Here is a 21,981-nt window from a genome sequence, read left to right on the forward strand (position 1 = left end):
ATTTTAAATATTTTCAATGCTTCTTATAAATCAAGGACAGTGCCAGAAGACTGGAAACTGTCTAACATAATGCCGCTCTTCAAGAAAAAATCTAAAGTTAATGCTGGGAATTATAGAACTGTAAGTCTGACTTCTGTGGTTTGTAAGATTTTTGAAACTTTGATCAAAATTACTATTATGAATTTCTTAGAGGCTAATAATCTATTGACTAGTTTGCAGTATGGGTTCAGGAAAGGTAAATTTTGTGCTACTAATTTATTGCATTTCTATGACAAGGTTACCTTGTCTTTAGATAACAGAAAGTGTGTGGATGTTAATATTGATTTTCAAAAAGCTTTTGATAAGGTACCACATGTTGCTCTTCTCAGCAAATTAGCTGATATAGGAATAGGAGGAAAAACTTTACTTTCGGTTAGAAATTGGCTCACTGGAAGGAAAGAGTAGTTGTGAGGGGGATATCATTCTAAATGGAGTGATGTTTTAAGCAGGGTTCCTCAGGGTTCAGTTTTAGGGCCTCTCTTGTTTATTATTTTTATGAATGACATTAATGAGAATATTTCTGGAAGCATGAATTGTTTTGCTGATGATGTAAAAGTTATGTGGCTTGCAAAAAATGAAGAACAGGTAAAACAGCTTCAAGAGGATTTAGATCACATTACTAAATGGGGGATAAGCGGGGTATGGCAGCTAGTGTAGGGAAATGTCAAGTGCTACACTTAGGTCATGAAAATAAGCGTACAAGTTATTGTTTATAGGGTTCAATCATTAGTCAGGCAGAAAATATTATTGATGTGAGTATCTTAATAAATCAGGGCTTCAAGTTTAGTGAACAGTGCAGCATTACAAGTAACAAAGCTAACAGAATGCTTGGGTTTATCAATAGATCAATTACAAACTAATCAAAGAAAGTTCTTATGCCTTTATATAGGAGTTTAGTAAGACCCCATTTGGAGTATGCTGTGCAGTTTTGATCGCCTTATCTGAAGAAAGATATTTGTGTATTGGAAAGGGTTCAAAGAAGGGTAACTAGACTAGTAAGGGGACTTTCAGATTTAGATTAAGATATCAGATTTAATAGGCTTAATATGTATAGCCTGGAGCAAAGGAGGATCAGAGGGGACATGGATTTAGTTGTTTAAATTTATCAAAATGAATGACGTTAATGGATTAAATTTTTGTACCAAAAGCAGGGCAAGGGGTCATTGTTTTAAGTTATTCAAATCTCAGGCAAACCTGGAAAAAAGGAAAAACAACTAATTTAGTAGGGTTGTGGGCACTTGGAACAGCTAACCGGAATAGGTGGTAATGTGCAAGGGGCTGGATAGCTTTAAGAGGGCCATTGATCTTCACTGGGGATTGTAAATTGACTAGGACCAGCCTAGCTGGGCCCAGAGCCTGTTGCTGGTCATCACATTTCTGGAAGGTCATCACATTTAATATTTCTGGAAGCATGAATTGTTTTGCTGACGATGTAAAAGTTATGGGGATTGTCGAAAATGAAGAACAAGTAAAACAGCTGCAAGAGGATTTAGATCATATTACTAAGTGGGCAGATAAATGGGGTATGGCAGTTAATGTAGGGAAATGTCAAGTGCTACACTTAGGTCATGGAAATAAGCGTATGAGATATCATTTACAGGGTTCAGTCATAAATCAGGCAGAAAATGTTATGGATCTGGGTGTCTTTATAAATCAGGACTTCAAGTTTAGTCAACAGTGCAGTATTGCTAGTAACAAAGCCAACAAAATGCTTGGGTTCATCAATAGATCTATTTCAAACAAATCTAAGAAAGTTCTTCTGCCTTTATATAGGAGTTTAGTAAGACCTCATTTGGAGTATGCTGTGCAATTCTGGTCGCCTTATCTGAAGAAAGATATTTTTGTATTGGAAAGGGTTCAAAGAAGGGTAACTAAATTAGTAAGGGGACTCTCAGATTTAGATTATGATACCAGACTTAATAGGCTTAACATGTATAGCCTGGAGCAAAGGAGAGTCAGAGGGGACATGATTCAGTTATTTAAATTTATCAAAATGAAAGATGTAAATGGATTAAATTTTTGCGGGGAAAGCAGGACAAGGGGTCATTGTTTTAAGCTATTTAAATCTCAGGCTAACTTGGAAATCAGGAAAAACTACTACTTTAGCAGGGTCGTGGGCACTTGGAATAGCTTACCGGAAGAGGCGGTCATGAGCAAGGGAGTGGATAGCTTTAAGAGGGCCATTGATCTTCATTGGGGACTATTAATTGACTAGGACCAGCCTAGCTGGGCCCAGAGCCTGTTGCTGGTCGTCACATTTGTATTTGTATTTGTATTTGTATTTGTATTTATAATTGTATATTAGCTGCACATCAGGTAAGTACGAAAAACTAAAAATTGTTAGGGAGAAGTATGTAGAGCAGGGACTGGAAAAGGATTTACATTCTCTGATCTCTGCGAATTTAGACTTATGCTAAAGCTCCCAAAAAATTAATTCTTGTTGTGAGGTTCATATTTTTGCGCTTTTCAGTAGTTTTCATGGTACAGGCTTCTTTTACTATAAATATTTATAACCAAGGCTGTTAGGCCATAATATAAGTCTCATTCAGGGTCAAGTTTGTTTATTCATTTTTTTTTCAAGTGTTTTTTACTAATTTATTGTTAAGAATCTTATTTGCTGCACTTAATAAGTTAAAAAAATTTCTCATGAAGTGAAGAATCTAGAAGCAAAAGGATGTAAGCACCAAAAAAAAAAAAGTTGTAAAACTAGTGGGAATATTAGTAGAAACTCATCTGTTTTGGAACAAGAGATGGTAACTGTAGCCCTGGCAGGTGCTCGCCATACTGCCTGATTTAGAAACTTTTCAATGAAAGTCTACCAATGGTTCAAACTTTGCTTGAGTCTTTTACACAAAAAGTTAAGTCCTTTTACACTGCTGAGCTTATTGCTGCCTCAATTCTTTTAAATCGCATGCTTGTATAGTATATTTAAAATTGTATCTTTACTGAAATATTTGCACCTGACTCTATGTTTTCTTTCCTTGAAGGAACATGTTATAAAGTTGCAGAACGAGGGAAAGTGCCCCAACAAGGAAATAGCCTTCATTGCAGCAAAGCTGATTGAAATGCAATTTGAAGAAGAAGACGCCTTATTGGCTGCGAGGCAGTGCAGCAGTGTATATCATGCAGTCAAGTTTCTGACACAGCTGTGCGAACTCTGCAATTGCCGATTTCCAATTAACCAGGTATCTATGATAATTGTGCAGTTTCAGCGGAATTTTGATCCATTGTTTCTTAAGGGATCATTGCTAAGAAGTGATGTACTAAAGAACTGGTGAATGGAGATTAAAATTGAATTTGATGGATTAAATGTTGCAGCTTTATGACACATGTTTCTACTGCTCTACCTATGTCGTTTTAAAAAGAAGTACATTTTTTTTTTAAAAATTACAATGCTATGAAAGAATTGATTTACCACAAATTTTTTTATGTGAAACATTGTGTAATTTTGTTTTAGGTATCGACAGTCTTTTATCGATAACAGTATAGGGTAAGGTCACCAGTTACAGACAAGGGTCCAGTATCAGACAGTCAGAAGTTTGGATTTAAATAATAAGCCTTTTAGGCTGGTAAAACTGATGTTGCTGTGGCTCCTGAATAACGGCGCAGACATCTAGTGTTATCAGGGGGAAGTTTATGAGCCAGTTGGTGGAAGGTTAACTGGCACTGGCATGCTGTTACAAGGCAGTGGTGGAAGGTTTCAGGTTCATTTGAAAATATTAAGGCTCTAGTTCTAAAAATAAAGTGCTTTTGCTCATTTTGATGAGAAAAAGGGAATTTTGTCTATTACTCAACCTTTCCTCATCCTGTCTATTGCTGGGTGTCATCAGATTTTTCAGTGTCTGTTTCCGGGGGGGGGGGGGGGGGGGGGGGGAGTGTCGGAGCTTTTTTTTGAAAATGAGCAAATAAAAATAGAATTACTAATTTGGAGAATCCAGAAGCAGCCAAATGTTAGATGAGATGTTGTTGCATGAGAGATTTTAATTTAATGTCTAAATACATTAAAAGGCTCAGAAAATTGAGTTAATCTAAAAGTAATGTCTTAAGCATGTCTGTGACTGGTGCAGTTACCCTATTCAATATTTACACTATTAAAAAAATATTTCTTTAAAGCACTAATCTAATGTACAAATACAAACCAGCTACAGGCTCAGGGCCTAAATTAGTAGCAGCCGCCGAAAGAGTGTTCTAAAACATGTTTCTGAATGCATATATCATTTGTTCTCATGTCTCTGTAATCAAAATATGAGGTCTTAAAGTCTTGAAATTTTAAGTAAAGTTTCCAAATTTAGCAAGTTGTGAGACGTAATATAAGAAATAGTTCACATCCATTGCAGATGGATGCCTTGCTACATAGATTTAGTGAAATTGCATGGTGCTCTCCATTTCTCATCAAGTCTTTAAAATTTGGGGCTCGTCTTAAAATTTCGGCTGACCTTATGACCTTGTTAACCCAGAACATGGGGAACCGACATCAGTAACAGACATGCCTAAGACATCGCTATCAAGTTAACTCAATTTTCTGAGCTTTTTAATGTATTTAGATTTAAAAAAAAAATTCTCTCATGCAACTACATCTCATCTAACGTTTGGCTGCTTCTGGATCGTCTGTTGTTGTTGGAATCTCCGTAATAAACTACTACGGGAAGATTGGTGCCGTTGCCTTGAAAGGTTGGACTTTTTTAGTAACAGATAAGACAACATGAGAAAGATTGACAGCACATAGAGAAGAAATATCACCCAGGGCACCGGTGAGAATCGAACCCGCAACCTCCGACATATGAAGCGAAGCTTCTACCATAAAGCCACGGAGGTCTCTTTGGATCCTCTGAATGAGTTAATTCTATTTGTATTTGCTCAAATTTGGAAAAAGGTCCAACCCTCAGTAACAGACCAAAAAAATCTGATGACACCCAGCAACAGACAGTTTGAGGAAAGGATGAGTAATGGAAAAAATTCCATTTGTCTATTCAAAATGTGCAAAAGTTCTTTGTTTTTATATCTAAAACCTTAATACATTCGAATGATCATGAAACACCAGCATACCTCGTTGTGGCTGTTCATAACCATCCACCAATGCTTTGTATAAATACCAACTGGCTCATAAATTTCACTCTGATGACTAGTGATGTTCCCGTCTATTTTTCTGAGGGTATACTTCCGATAATCCATTACGCACAATATGTGTATGCGATCATATACGTAATACGTCGAAGGTTTCTTATTTTTATTCCAAACTTATGACTGTCTGTTACTGGACCTTTGTCTGTTATTGGTGACCTTACCCTAATTGTTTCAAAAAAAAAAAAAAAAAACATTTGGATACTCTTTCCATTTCTACTTAACATTTTTTGTTGTTGCAGGACAATGCCACAAGTAAGTGACTGACATTTTAAGAGCAAAATAACAGCATAAAATGTGGAAACAATCTTTTCCCCTGTATTATTGTATTTTTTCAATGGTATAATACGAGGCGTGTTTTTAAAGTAAGTTCCGTTTTTATATAAAAAAGGAAAGAGTACAGCTAGAGCTAAGTAATTTAGTGCACAAAAAATCTACCACCCTTACGCTATTTTTCGACATTGCTCCCGTGATTTTCCAAGCATTTGTCATAGCGTGGTACAGGTTTTTGTATACCTATTCGTACAAAGTTACCGCCCGTTTAGTCAACCATGAGGACTCTTTCAGGGCTTTGGCTGGGGCGTTTTTGAACATCCTCTGGTCTGCCCTCACCTCGCTCGCAGCATCTTTCATTTGTTTCGGCATCTAAAGTCTTTCCTAGGTGGTCTGTGGCACAACAGCAATAATGAGCTCAGAGAACATGTTATCCCATGGCTGACTACACAGGCGGCAATTTTCTATGAATAGGTATACAAAAACCTGTACCACGCTATGACAAATGCTTGGAAAATCACGGGAGCAATGTCAAAAAAATAGCGTAAGGGTGGTAGATTTTTGTGCAATAAATTTCTTTGCTCTATCTGTACTCGTTCTTTTTTTATATCAAAACGGAACTTACTTTAAAAATACGCCTCGTACATACTGCTTTGCTTTTACAATGTCACTCAGCTACCCTTGTAATTGCCCTGTAGTTTCTTCGTAAGCTTATGTGTAATATTGAATGATTTTTTCCCACCAAACTTTCAGATATCGTCCATGGTCCATTGCTCCCATAGAGCGTGCAAGGAGTGCTTGAAGGCCCATTTCACCTCTCTGGTCTATGACCGCAGCATCTTCACCCTGCTCTGCCCCGTTTGCCACAAACCAGACATCACCGACTCTAACATTCAGGAATATTTCAATCATCTGGATATGATGGTGAGCGAGGATTAGATCCTTTGTGTCCATTATTAATTTTCCAGGTTGTGTAAGACTGGGTGTGGTATTTTCCATCAATACCTGCTCAGAGCCCCCCAAAAATAGTGGTTATAATAATAATCTTTACTAATAATCGTGTATTAAAAACTGAGCATATGTATCTATGTATGTACAGTTGGACCCCCATATATCGAACTTCCACATATCGAAATTTTCTATATATCGAAATCCCAGCACATTCCATGTTCATTACATAGAAAATTTGTTTCTATATATCGAAAAATTCTCTATATATCGAAATTTTTCTCGAGACATTCGTAGATTTTTTTTTTCACTTTAGACTGTTTGTCTCATGAAAAATGATGGTTAGGGGAGAAAATTATGTTCATGTAAGGTTGCTATGAAACTCGCAAGGAATCTGTGCGGGGTTGAGGGGTGTGAAGATAGGTCGTTGTTCCGTTCTGGAGTTCTTAAATTCCGTCAAGTTCATTTCAAATCTTAGTTGTAACCAGTAACACTGTAAAATCAGTTTCAAGTTATCCCATTTGTCTGTTGATTATCATTTTTAATCTTTTTAGCTTCAGTAGAAAGCATTCAGGTGAAGTAGATTGGTTTTCTAATTTTTCTCGATTACATTGTCAAAACGAAAATACTCTAATGTTGCGGATCAAGTTAAATTGCCAAAGAATGAAGATGTATGAAGGCGCAAAAGTGTAATTTCTGTTAATTTTTTAATTCTTAACTTTCGCTTAATCCGATGCTCGTATAAATTAGAAATTGGTTTTCATACAAGAAAATTATCTTTAATTTTAATGTTTTAGGAGATTTTTGTGATAAAAACAGATTGTTTCTATATATCGAAATTTCTATATATCGAATTTTTTTCCGGCAATTTGCTACTTCGATATAAGGAGGTCCGACTGTATCTATGTAGTCATTTATGTATCTATGTCCAAGTTTCTTCTCCCGAACGACAGTGAACTGACCATCAAACCAGGTATTGATGGATTCGTAATCTTCTTGTCTTTATGTTTGACTATTAAACATAATCCTCTGATAATAATTAACGGAGATATCAATTAAAAACTATTCATTATGGCACTTACATTTGGACATAAAATCCCTATTTTTCAAGGGCTTTCCACCATTTAAATTATTATTCAGTGCTTCATCTCAACTTTCCGCAACAATGCTTTTATTAAAATATATAGCGTGAAGAAAATCATTGAGATGAAAGATCTGTTGCCATTTTTTTCTCGAATATGAACAAGTAAAATTCTTGTTTTTGTTTTAAAGGCTTTTCCTGTGTTTTGGGGATTAAAAATGTTTACTTCTTGGTTATTTCTCCGCAATCTGCCCCAAAAATACCGCAACAATGCTTTTATTAAAATGTATAGCGTGAAGAAAATCATTGAGATGAAAGATCTGTTGCCATTTTTTTTCTCGAATATGAACAAGTAAAATTCTTGTTTTTGTTTTAAAGGCTTTTCCTGTGTTTGGGGGATTAAAAATGTTTACTTTTTGGTTATTTCTCCGCAATCTGCCCCAAAAATACCGCAACAATGCTTTTATTAAAATGTATAGCGTGAAGAAAATCATTGAGATGAAAGATCTGTTGCCATTTTTTTTCTCATATATGAACAAGTAAAATTCTTGTTTTTGTTTTAAAGGCTTTTCTTGTGTTTGGGGGATTACAAATGTTTACTTTTTGGTTATTTCTCCGCAATCTGCCCCAAAAGTGTACTGATTTTTTTTTTTTTTTTTGTTCAAGCTGAGTGTTGAACTCTCGACAAAATTTCATTGACTTTTTTTTTTTTTTGGTTCAAGCGTGAGTGTTGAACTTGGGTCACTTGATATAACTTTTATTTTCGAGGTGGACCGTGCAAATCCGGGCGACGCAGCTAGTAAAGCTGAAATTCTGTATCTCTGAATCTCTGCTACACTGCCTATTCTGTTCGGCCAATTTTCATGAAATCGGGCAGAAAATTAGTTTGTAGCATAGCGGTGAGCACCTGGAAGCGATTTTTTTAAAATTTGATTTTGTTCTTTTTCTATTCCAATTTTAAGAACATTTTACAGAGCAAATTATTGTAACAGGGTCGAGTAAATTATCATAACGTACGAGCAAATGACCATAACATGGGCCAGCAAATTAACATAGCAAATTGGCGAGAAATTCATTATCCATTATTTGTAAATATACAGACAAACCAAATGACATTGTAATTTTCTACTACATACTACTACGGGCAAAGCCGTGCGGGTACCACTAGTTTGCAATAACAGCAACATAGCCATGCCCATCTATGCCAAAGTCGAAAGAAATTTTGTTACCACTGTAGTTTTGTTTAAAAAAATGATGAACTGTAAAAACGAAAAGTCTTCATCGAGAAAATTATACAATTTTACACATCTACTTTCGTATCAGTGGCCTTTTCTTTTTTTTTGTCTTTTTTTTTGTGCAGCACAAAACATTACTATTTTCAACTGAATGATTGTTTTCTGTCTTTAGTTACTCTTTGTTTTTTATTTATTTATTTATTTATTAAATGCTTTCTTTACAACCTGTTAAAGTATATTCTTGAAAAGAAGTTAGGACAGTGAACAATTTTTTCTTCCTTTGGGAACAGATACATAGGCTTTAACTTTTCAATTTCATCCAAGTGCAGGTAATGGGGTAGTTCAACAACATTTATCTTTTTGTTTGGATTTTCCAGGAATTTAATTCCGTTTGTCCTTTTTGATAATATGGCGATGCTTTGTTAAATTTGTAAAGGAAATTTTTACTTTGTTACAAATAAACAGCTTGCTTTGAATTTTACTCTTAAACGTGAGGGGAATTGAAACTGTTATGTTATAGCAGTAAATTTGCTGGTATACAACTTCCCCATAAATGAGTACCAGTATATTATCTAATAAGATCATGAAAATACTAATTTTATGAGCTTCTGTACGCAAATTAACTCTCTTAAATTGTGGTAAATTTCGAGTTATTTTAAAAGTACAATTTACTGTTGATTCACCATGAAAAATCTCAGAAGTTTGTCTGAAAAATGATATTTACCTTTGTGACCCCCCCCCCCCATTTTAGTAACTGTGCACGGTCCATTTGCCCCCCCCCCCGTCTCCTAAAAACTAAAGATAGATCAATACACAGCTAAGATGCCAATTTTAATGATATTCAATATATTGATTTTTTGTATACAAGTAAAATTGCATAGGAATTGAACTAATTTGCTTCAAACTCCAAGAATATAGTTTGAAACTGAATAGTGACAATACCATAAATGTATGTGTCCTGTCTTAAAAAATATTAATAAAAGCATAAAATACTATTTGCAGCAAAAATAAGAATAGGGGGAATTATTTTTTCAAATGTGTATGGTAATAATTAATACAGAAAACACTAAGGTTATTTTATTTGAAACACATCATGTGTTGAATTAATTTAGAAAATCAGAAAATACAGTGTCCCGTAATTATTGACACCTTTTAGTTTAAAAGTTATGTTTAAGGTTTCGAGTTTTGTACTGCCTATAAGGTGTTCATACTTTCTCTACTGTTGCTTGAAGGTCCTTAGTCAAAAAAATATGGCTCCCATTTTTATATATTTTTCAGGTTAAATATTCCGACACGTTTAATATTGAATTAAAGTTTGACTAACTGATGGCCGGTCCATCACATTGATGTTATTCATGTTGAACCACAAATTTTTTTTGAGTTAGACAAATGAGCTGGCACTTTCTGTTGCTGAAATACACAGCCTGGTCCCCCCCCCCCCCAGAAAATCTTGTAATGAAACAAAATGGTCTTCTAATCAGGGCTGGCAAGTTTTTGCTGGAGCGGTTAAAACCACTGGTAGAAACCGGTTAAAACCGGCATGGCAAAAACCACTTTCTGCCACATTTTCGGCAGAAACTGGCAAAAACTCTCAAAATGACAAAAAAAAAAAAAAAATATTGGCAGACAGTAGGAAATGCATGGAAAAAATAATTAATTGTTAACCAAAGCACAGTTTAATTTACAATATTATCACAATTCAGGGCGGTCATTCCAAGCTCGTCAGCTTGCGAGATCGAGATTCTCGCTCACGTGATCGGTTGTGACGTAGAAATGTCACAAATTAGTATTCTAATCTACTCGAACCTTGGCGCAAGCTACGTTCGAATAGATTGAAAAACGAATTTGCGACATTTTTACGTCACAACCGATCAAGTGAGCGAAAATCTCGATCTCGCAAGCTGACGAGCTTGGAATGACCGCCCAGAATCAAATGTTACATTGTTTGGATCCTGCAGTTGCTTCTTGGAAAAGGTGGTTCCAAAAATCTATATAGTTTTTCAATTTAATAAGCACGAAGGAGAAACTTCAGAATATTCTTGCAACAGAAGAGCTAGCAGGCAATGCATCAAGGAACAAGCACTATTCATAAAACTTTCAAATTGTATATTTTTTTAAACTGGTCTATCATGTAGTAACTAGGGTAGTAGTAAAAATTCGACTGGAAAAATGAGTTTCGAGAAGTGGGGCCAATTTGTTTTGCAAAGCTGTGATATAAGGTACAAAATGTAGATTAATATTGGGAAGTAAAATTTGACACTTTCTTCTTGAAGCACATGATAATTTCAATCACAAGCAACATAGATGATGCTCATTTGCAAGCAAATTACAAACAGTAATGCCAGTTTAATTCTGTATGTCACTCCTCTATCCTAAGAATACATATGGTCCTTCGTTAGATTAATCCAAATATTATGAGCATCAGCAATTGAAAAGTCCCCTTTCTGAACTAAATCAAGGGCACTAGCATAACATTTTATTTTTTACAACGCTGAGATGAAGTTTAATTTTTTAGTTTAAACAAATATCATTTAGTAAGTACCTTAGTTTTTTAAGACGATTTTAAGTTTTTGCCACTTTCTGCCGGTTTTAACCAGTTTCTGCCACTGGCAGGGCAAAAACTAGTTTCTGCCGGCAGAAAGCCAACCCTGCTTCTAATATTAGCTGATAGTCGTGAGAGTTCTGTTCTTCTTTTTTTATTTATTTACTAGTGGCACCCGCACGGCTTCGCCCGTAATAGAAAAATTAAAAGGTCTTTTGGTTTGCTTGTATATTTACAAATAATGTATGGTGAATTTTCTCGCCAATTGGCTTGTACCGACGTTACAGTTCCATGTTATGATCATTTCGTATCTCGCCAATTGGCTTGTGCCCATGTTACGGTTCCACGTTATGATGATTTCGTCATTTATGATAGTTTTTTTCTTAAAATTGGAATAGAAAAAGAACCACATCGAATTTTCGAAAAATCGCTTCGAGGTGCACACCCCCATGCTACATACTAACTTTGTGCCAAATTTCATGAAAATCGGCCGAGCGGTTTAGGCGCTATGCTCGTCACAGACATCCTACAGACATCCAGACATCCAGACATCCTCCGGACAGAGAGACTTTCAGCTTTATTATTAGTAACTAGTAGTACCCGCACGGCTTTGCCCGTAATAGAAAAATTAAAAGGTCTTTTGGTTCGCCTGTATATTTACAAATGTATGGTGAATTTTTTTGCCAATTGGCTTGTACCCATGTTACGGTTCCACGTTATGATAATTTCGTAATTTATTCGTCCGTCTTATGATAATTTTGTTCTTAAAATTGGAATAGAAAAAGAACCACATCGAATTTTCGAAAAATCGCTTCGAGGTGCACACCCCCATGCTACATACTAACTTTGTGCCAAATTTCATGAAAATCGGCCGAACGGTCTAGGCGCTATGCGCGTCACAGACATCCTACAGATATCCTACAGACATCCTACAGACATCCTCCGGACAGAGAGACTTTCAGCTTTATTATTAGTAAAGAAGATAATCCAGACCAGGAGCTCAGCAACCCTTGATGTTTGCACCCCAAATGCCTTCCGATCAGACCATTCCAGCTTCTTTCCTCTTTACATCTTGGTTCTTGTCGAATCAAGTCTCGTTATTGTCATGTAACTGTGTTGTGAGTTATTTAACTGTAACTGTACTGAATGAGACCACGTTGGTTTTGTTAACAAGACAAGTTAGGTGATGCATGTTGATCGCCATGATGTTAGCTCCTCTGAGCATGGATCTGAGGATCTCTGATCTGGTGCTTGATTGTATAATCAGGGGTGATTGTGTTCAGGTATTTTACCGGATTTCCGGTATTTTCATCTTGATTTCCGGTATCTTCATCTTCGAAAATACCGGAACTCCTATATTTTCAGAAAAACTCGCTTTTGTAAAATTTAGGTCGATGTTTAATGAAACGCCGAAAGTCCGAATTGAAGACGTTTTGTTTGGTATAAAGCGTAAGCTACCGTCATGTTTTGCAATCTCTATGGTAATTATTGAAGAACAGCTGGGGTGGGAGATGGAATAAAGGCTAGATAAGAAGAGAAAGGAGCGTTACTTGATATTTTCCCCCCTTAATATTTTCTTTTCAGGATGTCTAATATCGTTTCTCTGTTGCATATCTACGGATCATATTACGGAGTGGGCTGATAAATGGGGTATGGCTGTTAATGTTGGGAAATGTCAAGTGCTACATTTAGGGCATGGAAATAAGTGTACAAGTTATTATTTGCAAGGTTCAGTCATTAGTCAGGCAGACAAAGTTACTGATCTTAATAAGTCAGGATTTAAAGTTTAGCCAACAGTGCAGCATTGCTAGTAACAAGGCCAATAAGATGCTTGGGTTTATCAATAGATCTATTTCAAACAAATCTAAAGAAGTTCTTCTGCCCTTATATAGAAGTTTGGTAAGACCCCATTTGGAGTATGCTGTTCAGTTTTGGTCTCCTTATCTTAAGAAAGATATTAATGTATTCGAAAGGGCTCAAAGGCGGGCTACAAGGCTAATAAGTGGACTTTCCCACTTAGATTATGATTCCAGGCTTAGAAGGTTAAAAATGTACAGTCTTGAGCAAAGAAGAGACCGAGGGGACATGATTCAGCTGTTTAAATTTATTAAAGCGAAAGATGTTACGGGGCTAAAGTTAAGCACTGAAAACAGGACAAGGGGTCATTGTTTTAAGCTATTTAAATCTCAGGCTAACATGGATATTAGGAAAAATTATTATTTTAGCAGGATAGTGGAACCTTGGAACAGCTTACTGGAAGAGGTGGTAATGAGCAAGGGAGTAGACAGTTTTAAGAGGGCCATTGATCTTCACTGGGGATTGTAAATTGACTAGGACCAGTCTAGCTGGGCCCAGAGCCTGTTGCTGGTCGTCACTTTTGTATTTGTATTTGTATCTTAATATGCAGATGATGTAACTAGGGTTGCCCATTCCCCCGACTGCGATGGCGCCTCTCAATTTTACCAAGCCTCCCTTTTCCCTCAAGAATTGCCATCCACTAATAAAAAGACTTTAATTCTTCTTAATTTCTCCAAAAGTTTCTGTGGTGTAATCTGCCTCATGATCCCCCGACACAAACACATGAAAAGCCTTGCTGTAGCTATATTATTAGAATAATTGCTAAACTATTTATTCACCAAGATGGGCTATGGCTTTTCTCTTTTGCAGATACTTATGTAATAGGTTTTGCAGTCTCCCCCCCCCCCCCATAAAATGTTGAATTTAACGACATATATATATCGAAAATATCGATATTTGGGGAGCGATATACTGTGGTATTAAAATTCGGATATCGCCTAACCCTATTGCACAGTGATCATAATACATGCTGCCCCTTTTGCGCCAAACATATTTAATTCTGAAATCTTTATGCACTTTCAGTAAGTGAATGTAATTAATGGTTAAGGATTCAGATACAGTTTAGGAAAATAACACATACTTAGAAAAATTTTAAGAAATGTGAAAAATTGAAAGAATTTAATTCCCTCCATGCACATGGACGTATTAAGTCCAATTAAAACTTTGAGTTTTAACCCCAACAAATAATTATGTATAAAAATGTGTGCATACACGTAATGTGTATATATATGCCCATCAAAACACTTTTTCTTCTTGGAAAAAAAGTTCAGGTATTTTTTCATCGAGTCACAATCACTCCTGTGTATAATGTAACCTAGATTAATAATAAATGTTGTGATGTGAACTGGCTGAATATCTTCTACAAGACGTGACAGTTATAAGTGAGCCTGACTGTAATTAATGGCAGTGTTGCCAGATGGTTAAATCCAGATTTCCCCAATTCCCTTCCAACTTTTCCCCAAAAAGCGATGTTTTCTATCAAAATTCCCCAAATTCAAAAAAAAATTTCCACTAATATTTTCATAAAGTGAATTGACTTCCTCTAATATTTTTGTCTCCTGAAATTTTTTTTTTCTCCCCAAATAGCCAAATTTTCTTATCAAATTCCCCAACTTTTTTTTTCTTCCCATTTTCGCTTTTTTTTTTGGCCTTCTTTATTTTTACCTTTACTAATAATAAAGCTGAAAGTCTCTCTGTCTGTCAGGATCTCTGTGACACGCATAGCGCCTAGACCGTTCGGCTGATTTTCATGAAATTTGGCAAAGAATTAGTTTGTGGCAAGGGGGTATGCACCTTTAAGCGATTTTTCGAAAATTCGATTTTGTTCTTTTTCTATTCCAATTTTAAGAACATTTTCCTGAACAAAATTATCATAAGATGGACGAGTAAATTACCAAGTTATCATAACGTGGAATAGTAACGTGGGCAAGCCAATTGGCGAGAAGTCATCATACATTATTTGTAAATATACAGGGGGACCAAAAGACCTTATAATTTTCTACTATGGGCAAAGCCGTGCAGGTGCCACTAGTCATAAATACAAGCGCTTGACCGAGAGATAAGAAATAGCCAAATATTTTTTTTTTCTGCTCTCGTTTACTACTCTGCTTTTGTATGTACGTTTAAACTATGATTTTTGTATATATTTATTTAAGAACACTCATCACACTTATTTTTACCTGTTTCACGTATCAACTAGTTACTCACGCTGAACATTAATGCGAATTCCGTAGCATAATATTCCACATAATGCGAAATGCGAATTCCATCAAGTTGAACAAAGCTAAACCGACGCTGTTTGATACAATGTTCTCACGACTTCTTGACGCAAATTTAAATATGAAAAACATTCTTTTTTCCCCCGAGTTTTCTTTTCCCCCAGGTTTTCCTCAAGGAAAAATTTTTTCCCCAAACAATTCCCCTCACAACCCATTTCCCCAAAATTTCCCCAGAGAGCACCAGATTTCCCCAAAATGGGGAAATTTCCCCCAATCTGGCAACACTGATTAATGGGTAAGAGGGAAAAAATTCCCCAAACCCAAAAGTGCCTATCAACTTCATAGAAGGGAGATTTGATGAGAATGCCACTGTTATAATGCAAGTCTGACTTTGTTTGCCTATCAAGCAAAATCTTCTTGTACCATTATTTAATATAGTGTTTTAAATATTTTTTGTGACTGTTTGATTAATATTAATGTTTTCTTCTTTTTAAAAAATTTCAGTTAAGAAATGTGTTAGACAGTAGAGTTTATGACTTATTCCAAAGCAAACTCCGTGATGAAGTCTTAACCAAAGACCCAAATTTCCATTGGTGTTCTCAAGTAAGTTGAATACATTGGTTTTAAACTAAATTTAATTCCTACTTCAGTTAATCTAATAAAAAATATTTGTACATTTACAAAATTATTTTGAAGTTCAGTTTTGCAATATTTGTGTATCTGAGAAGTAAAGACTGGGGTTCCCACCTAAGGGCGTCATGCTGCAGACTGCGCCGTTGAAATTTTTAGGGGAGTCTGGGTGTTTTCAGGGGTATTTCATTTTTTTTTTGGGGGGGGGGGGGTTCTTACTTTGGGAAGGGGAGGTCTTTGCAATATTTAGGGGGCGTGCATCCTTGCTCTTGGGGGGAGGGGGGTACCCTTGGTAAAGAGAACTATGTCACAAAAGGCTGGAATTGATCACTGTGATGGTTTTCACTGTTCTCTTTTCAGTGAACTCCCGATGATCCACAGAATACGGTGGCACAGTAACTGCAGATTGGCAAAGTTGCAGATAATTCTCAAATTGAGTAAAAACAATGCTAGTGTGTGCAATAGCTTAAAAAGATCAATAACACTCTCATATGTTTCAACTGAAATAAATCAGCAATTCATCGAAGTCAGAATTTTCTTACCTGTTTCTTTTCTTTCACCTTCTAATAATCAAAAGGTCACCATTTAAAGATACCAAAAACTTTATTTACACACACACAAACACTTGACTACACGGAAAACAATGCAGAATCTCTACATAGTGTAAAATGAAGTCTCCAAAAAGCGTCTGTTTGTTTGAACTCGCAAAACTCGAGAACTACCGGGCGGATCTCTCTGAAATTTTCACAGTTTGTTCCTTTAAGTCCTGAGAAGGTTTGCAGATCAGTTCGAAAACAATTCAATCAATAGTTCTTCTTTTATTCCAATTTAGGCCCAATTTTTACAAAAATACCCGAATATGGGGGTGAAAAATTACTCGCAAATAGTAACATTATATATCGCTGGAAAGGGAAGAACTTTCCGCGTTCTACGCAATTTGTTCCAATGCTCTAACTTAATTGCGGTGGGAGTTTTTTACGTTTTTAGTACAAATTTTTTTAGGCTTAGCTGAAATTTGGGCACTTCTTTCTTCATTAAATCCATCAATAAAAAGTGAAGGAATTGTCCCACAGTTTTCTTTTTGACGCCATTGGAAAAAGCGACCTTTTTTACTCCAGATCTAACTCGACCTATGGTCGGAAAAATAAGCTTTTATCCTGAAAGGAAAAAAAGTTACAAGCCTTTTTAAATCAAGTTTAAGAAATCTCGATTTCATTCAAATTGTGAACCATTTTCTTTCGCATTTTAATTCCTTAAGCTTATTTCATTTTGTTTCCATGGTTACGCTTTTTAAATCCATCTTTCTCATTTAAATTTCTTAAAAGTATTTCAATAGCTGTCATCATTGTTTGGAAGGGAAATCATGATGTTTTTCTTATTTATATTTTACGCCTGGTTGTTGAATGTACGTCACTTGACACAATTTTTATTTTCAAGGTGGACCGGGCAAAGCCGGGCGACGCAGCTAGTGTCATATAAGCACACAAAAGCAGCTCGTTACATTTTTCCTTTTTTACTCGCATCTGCATCGGAACTCGCTTCCACCGGTTCGACACAGAAGCGCGTTTTAACGTTCAATCTGCAACATCAGCTACAGCTAAAATGATAACAGTGAAGCAAAAAACGCATGTAAAAGCTACAAAAGCATCATTTATTATTGCAAATGGATTACACACCTACCCAAACAAATCCTTCAAGCAAATTAACTGCAACAGATCGAGCTAGGTTACACCAAAAATGTAAGTGGGAGGGGAGAGGTCTGGTCACACTGATTTTTTTGCGTAAGTAGATCTGAAAATCTGTTAGTACGGTAGCTTTAAAAACCAGTTAGTGGTGAAGTTCTAAAGCAGTAAGTGGTGTAAATCTAATAATAAGGTTTCAGAGTCCGATTTTGGTGATCTTAAAAAGTTTAATGTCATTAGCCGTTAAGTTTAATGTTACTAGCTATGCTGCACTGTTTAGCCAACAGTGCAGCATTGCTAGTAACAAGGTCAATAAGATGCTTGGGTTTATCAATAGCTCTATTTCAAACAAATCTAAGAAGGTTCTTCTGCCCTTATATAGAAGTTTGGTAAGACCTCATTTGGAGTATGCTGTTCAGTTTTGGTCTCCTTATCTTACGAAAGACATTAATGTATTGGAAAGGGTTCAAAGGCGAGCTACAAGGCTAATAAATGGACTTTCTCATTTAGACTACGGATCCAGGCTTAGAAGGCTAAAAATGTACAGTCTTGAGCAAAGAAGAGACCGAGGGGACATGATTCAGTTGTTTGAATTTATTAAAATGAAAGATGTTACGGGGCTGAAGTTTAGCACTGAGAACAGGACAAGGGGTCATTGTTTTAAGCTATTTAAATCTCAGGCTAACATGGATGTTAGGAAAAATTATTATTTTAGCAGGGTAGTGGAACCTTGGAACAGATTACCGGAAGAGGTGGTCATGAGCAAGGGAGTAGACAGTTTTAAGAGGGCCATTGATCTTCACTGGGGATTGTAAATTGACTAGGACCAGTCTAGCTGGGCCCAGAGCCTGTTGCTGGTTGCACTTTTGTATTTGTATTGGAAGGGAAGGAGAAAAAATCAAAAGGAGAATGTCTAAAAGTAAATGTAGCACTTGTTAAGTAAAAATGTGTGCATTTATTTACATTCAGTTCGTCATTGGCGATTTTTTTTTTTTGAAAGTGCGAAAGACCATCTATGGATAATTATGAGTTTACTGTATTTCATGCTTCCAAAATGAATTTATTTCTCTGAAAAATTTCAAGTCATATTCTCTTGCTTTGGAAATAAACCTTGTCAGTGTCTCTGATTGATAGCAATATTATTTTTGCTTTGTGTAAACATAAATGTTGAATACCTTTTTTTCTTCAGTGCTCCTCTGGCTTCATCGCGAGCCCACGTCTGAAGAAACTATATTGCCCTGATTGTTCTGCAATCACCTGTGCTCTTTGTCATCAAACTGTAAGTAATATGCTAATTAATTAACTTTGAAACAATAAATTGTGTGTGTGTGTGTGTGTTTTTTTAAAGCAATCATGAATTGCTTATTACTGTCACTGGTCTGATTTTTCAAATTACCATAATGTCAAGAATAAGTCTAACTGGTTGTTTTGGATATTTATAAAGAGAGATTAATTAGTCATTGTTACAAATCATCTGCGCTCATTCAAGGCTTAACCCAAGCAGGTCTTTAAATTAAAAAATGGAGTTTATTATGAAAAACATATTTTTCAGGAAAAACGCCTGTATTTGATGAACTTAATGGCAAGATTAATCTAAATGCAAAATTTCCAGATTTCTAACTCCCACCATTGAAGATTAATAAAGATATAAAAATACCATAATGGTATGCGCTATAAATATAATCTTTATGATAAGTGTACGGGTGCAATTTGGCCATAATAACCATGACACCTTTATTAACACATCCTAATGACCATTTATTTTTTTTTATGGATATACCTCATATTACTTAATCTAGAAACTACCAGTCACAATATGATACTTACAAATTTCTTCTCAGTTTCCATTCGAGTCCATTTGTAGAAACAGGAAACATACTGTATATACTCGAGTATAAGTCGAGAAATTTATAGCAAAAAATGATGTCTAAAGTTAGAGGATCAACTTACATGCGGGACAGAACTTCGGAAAATTTTCCCTGATTTTTTCTTACAAAAAAACATTTGAAAATATGAACATTTTCCCTATTTTAGTCCATTATTTTTAAGCAGATGCTAAAGAAGTAAATACTTAAACATTCTGCTATGATTTTTCATGGTCTGACTGTGAAATAAAGAATTAATAATTGCAATAAACGGCCGACTATACGAAAAGTGCGGGGATCACCGTACTGGCGAATTTTCCGGAAAGTCGCAAATTATTGCTTTTAAAAAAAATATAATGTGGCTACAACATAAAATTTTATAGATATAAAATCAAAATAAAAGCAGCCAGTGAAAAAAATTGTAACAGCAAAATCAAACCCTTTACAAAAATCGGGATCGCCAAAGTGAACCCTTTTGGAGCAAAAGAATAAAAATCAGACATTTTTAAACATAAAAATGTTTATTACATTTCATTTCCCTTCATTTTGTAAGGTTTAAATTTAAAATTAACGGCAAAACACTCCCGTTTTTTCCAAAAGTAGGGACTCTACTTTTATGCAGGCTTTTGATTTTTTCCTGTTTTTTCTCCTAAGAGTAGGGGGGTCGACTTATGTGTGAGATCGTTTTATACGCAAGTATATACGGTAACTAGTAGGGTCCTATCGCGATCCGGGATTTTGAAAACATATTGTGTACATAACAGGGTTGCCAACTGCTCCGCATTTTGCGGAGTTGCTCTGCAAAAATGGCGAAACTCTGTGGCTCCACAAAGAAATTCTTTTGCTACGCATTTTCCGGCTGAAAATTTTCAAGCTTAAATTTTGCTGTTTTATCATAAAAAACATGTAAATATGAGAAATTAACGATGCTTATACTCAAGGATTGAAATAGTGTTTAAAGCTGTTTTATTAATTTAAAAGAGACTATTTTTATATTCATGCTTAAAATGATTTATTAAAGCTATAAAACAATTTTAGATAAGTGGTTTTAGTTATTTTTATTCGAAATACCAAACTGCTCCGCAAAATTTTAAATTGCTCTTCAAAATCATCACAGATGCTCTGCAAATTATTTCTCCAAGGTTGCCAACCCTGACATAATTACATTGTGAACATATTTGAATTCAAGAAGTCTAAATTCAAATGATATTTTTTTTTGTGTGTGATTTATTCGTTATTTGGACTGTTATGGAGATTGAGCTTTTGCATTGCAGTGGGAATTAGAGCATGAGGGTGTTCATTGTGAGCGTTTCCAGCAGTGGAAAGACATGCATACACCAGAACCACCCCCTGCTGGCCTCGTCAAACTCCTGACGGATCGAGGAATATGTAAGATCAAACGCATTTCTTCACCTTTGTATTAAACTTAACTGTTAAATGCATGTTTTTTCAAAAAAAATTTAAAGTATGATCTTACTGTCTGACCACGGATTGTATTGAAAAACAAACATCCGTTTTACAGCCGGAAATGGAAATCTATTATTTTTTAGCGATGTCAACTTTTGCAGAAGTAGAGTCTCATTCAAATAAGCGGAATACCGGCATCAAATTTTTACTTTTCCCCCTTATTATTCACATAGATTCGTCTTATCTGGACGTTTGAAAATTCCGTACAATCCGTGGTTGGACAGTAGGCTTTATAACCTGTATTCAAATCATGTAAAATGCTTTAAAAAAACTCAGCATCATCAGAATGGTGTTGTTTCCTTCAGTCAAAAGTAGTACTTTTTGTCACTGAAATCGATAGAATAATCAAATAAATAAATAAATAAATAAAATATGGACCCAGAAAACTTTCATTTTCTCAACAATTATTTTTTAATTATTTTTTTTTTAAAGTCCAATTTTTCAAACAAGGCATGGTCTTGATGATGTCACAAATGTTGCACTTTGTTGCATCTTTCTACCACGTTTCCACGTTACAATAATCAAGCAGCGAATTAAAATTGCGCTCTACGCTTGCTATCAACCCTATTGTTGCCAATACATGTGAGTAAAGATGCGAATTAAATATTTTGCTCTGTGAATAGCAACACTGAATAGCATTTCATCATTTGTGATGTCATCGGCAGAAGTATAAACAATGAAAGCATACCAATTTAAGTAATTTTTTTAAAATATTAAATTTAAACAAATTATTTAAAAAATGGTCAGATCCTATGTTTTTAAGCATGCTCTTTCAGAAAAAAATACTTTTAAAATTTTGGAAAGGACCCCATTTAATTGAGAGAACAACAAATAATAAAGAGTAAAAATACCTTCTTTTTAAGTAGTACTTTAATCAAAGGCATATGTACACTTTTCCTTCTATTTAAGTAGTGCCTTCTGTTTAGGTAAAACTTTATTCGTCATAGCATTAAAAGAAATTGGCGTTTTCAATTGGGAAACTCCAGAATTTTAATTTGTTCTTATGGTATTTTAAAACTCTA

At 35.3% G+C, this 21,981-nt stretch overlaps 1 protein-coding gene across 1 annotated transcript in view; it reads left to right on the plus strand.

The window, feature by feature from the left end:
• Positions 1-21,981, plus strand: part of LOC129232456 (uncharacterized) — a 129,046-nt gene that overhangs the window by 77,824 nt on the left and 29,241 nt on the right. Inside the window, exons 16-20 of the mRNA XM_054866601.1 lie at positions 3,027-3,224; positions 6,187-6,357; positions 15,820-15,918; positions 18,817-18,906; positions 20,767-20,881. Coding sequence (XP_054722576.1) covers positions 3,027-3,224; positions 6,187-6,357; positions 15,820-15,918; positions 18,817-18,906; positions 20,767-20,881 — 673 coding nt within the window. The remainder of the gene's footprint in view (positions 1-3,026; positions 3,225-6,186; positions 6,358-15,819; positions 15,919-18,816; positions 18,907-20,766; positions 20,882-21,981) is intronic.

Source organism: Uloborus diversus, unplaced genomic scaffold, assembly GCF_026930045.1.
Source record: "Uloborus diversus isolate 005 unplaced genomic scaffold, Udiv.v.3.1 scaffold_12, whole genome shotgun sequence".
NCBI lineage: Eukaryota > Metazoa > Arthropoda > Arachnida > Araneae > Uloboridae > Uloborus > Uloborus diversus.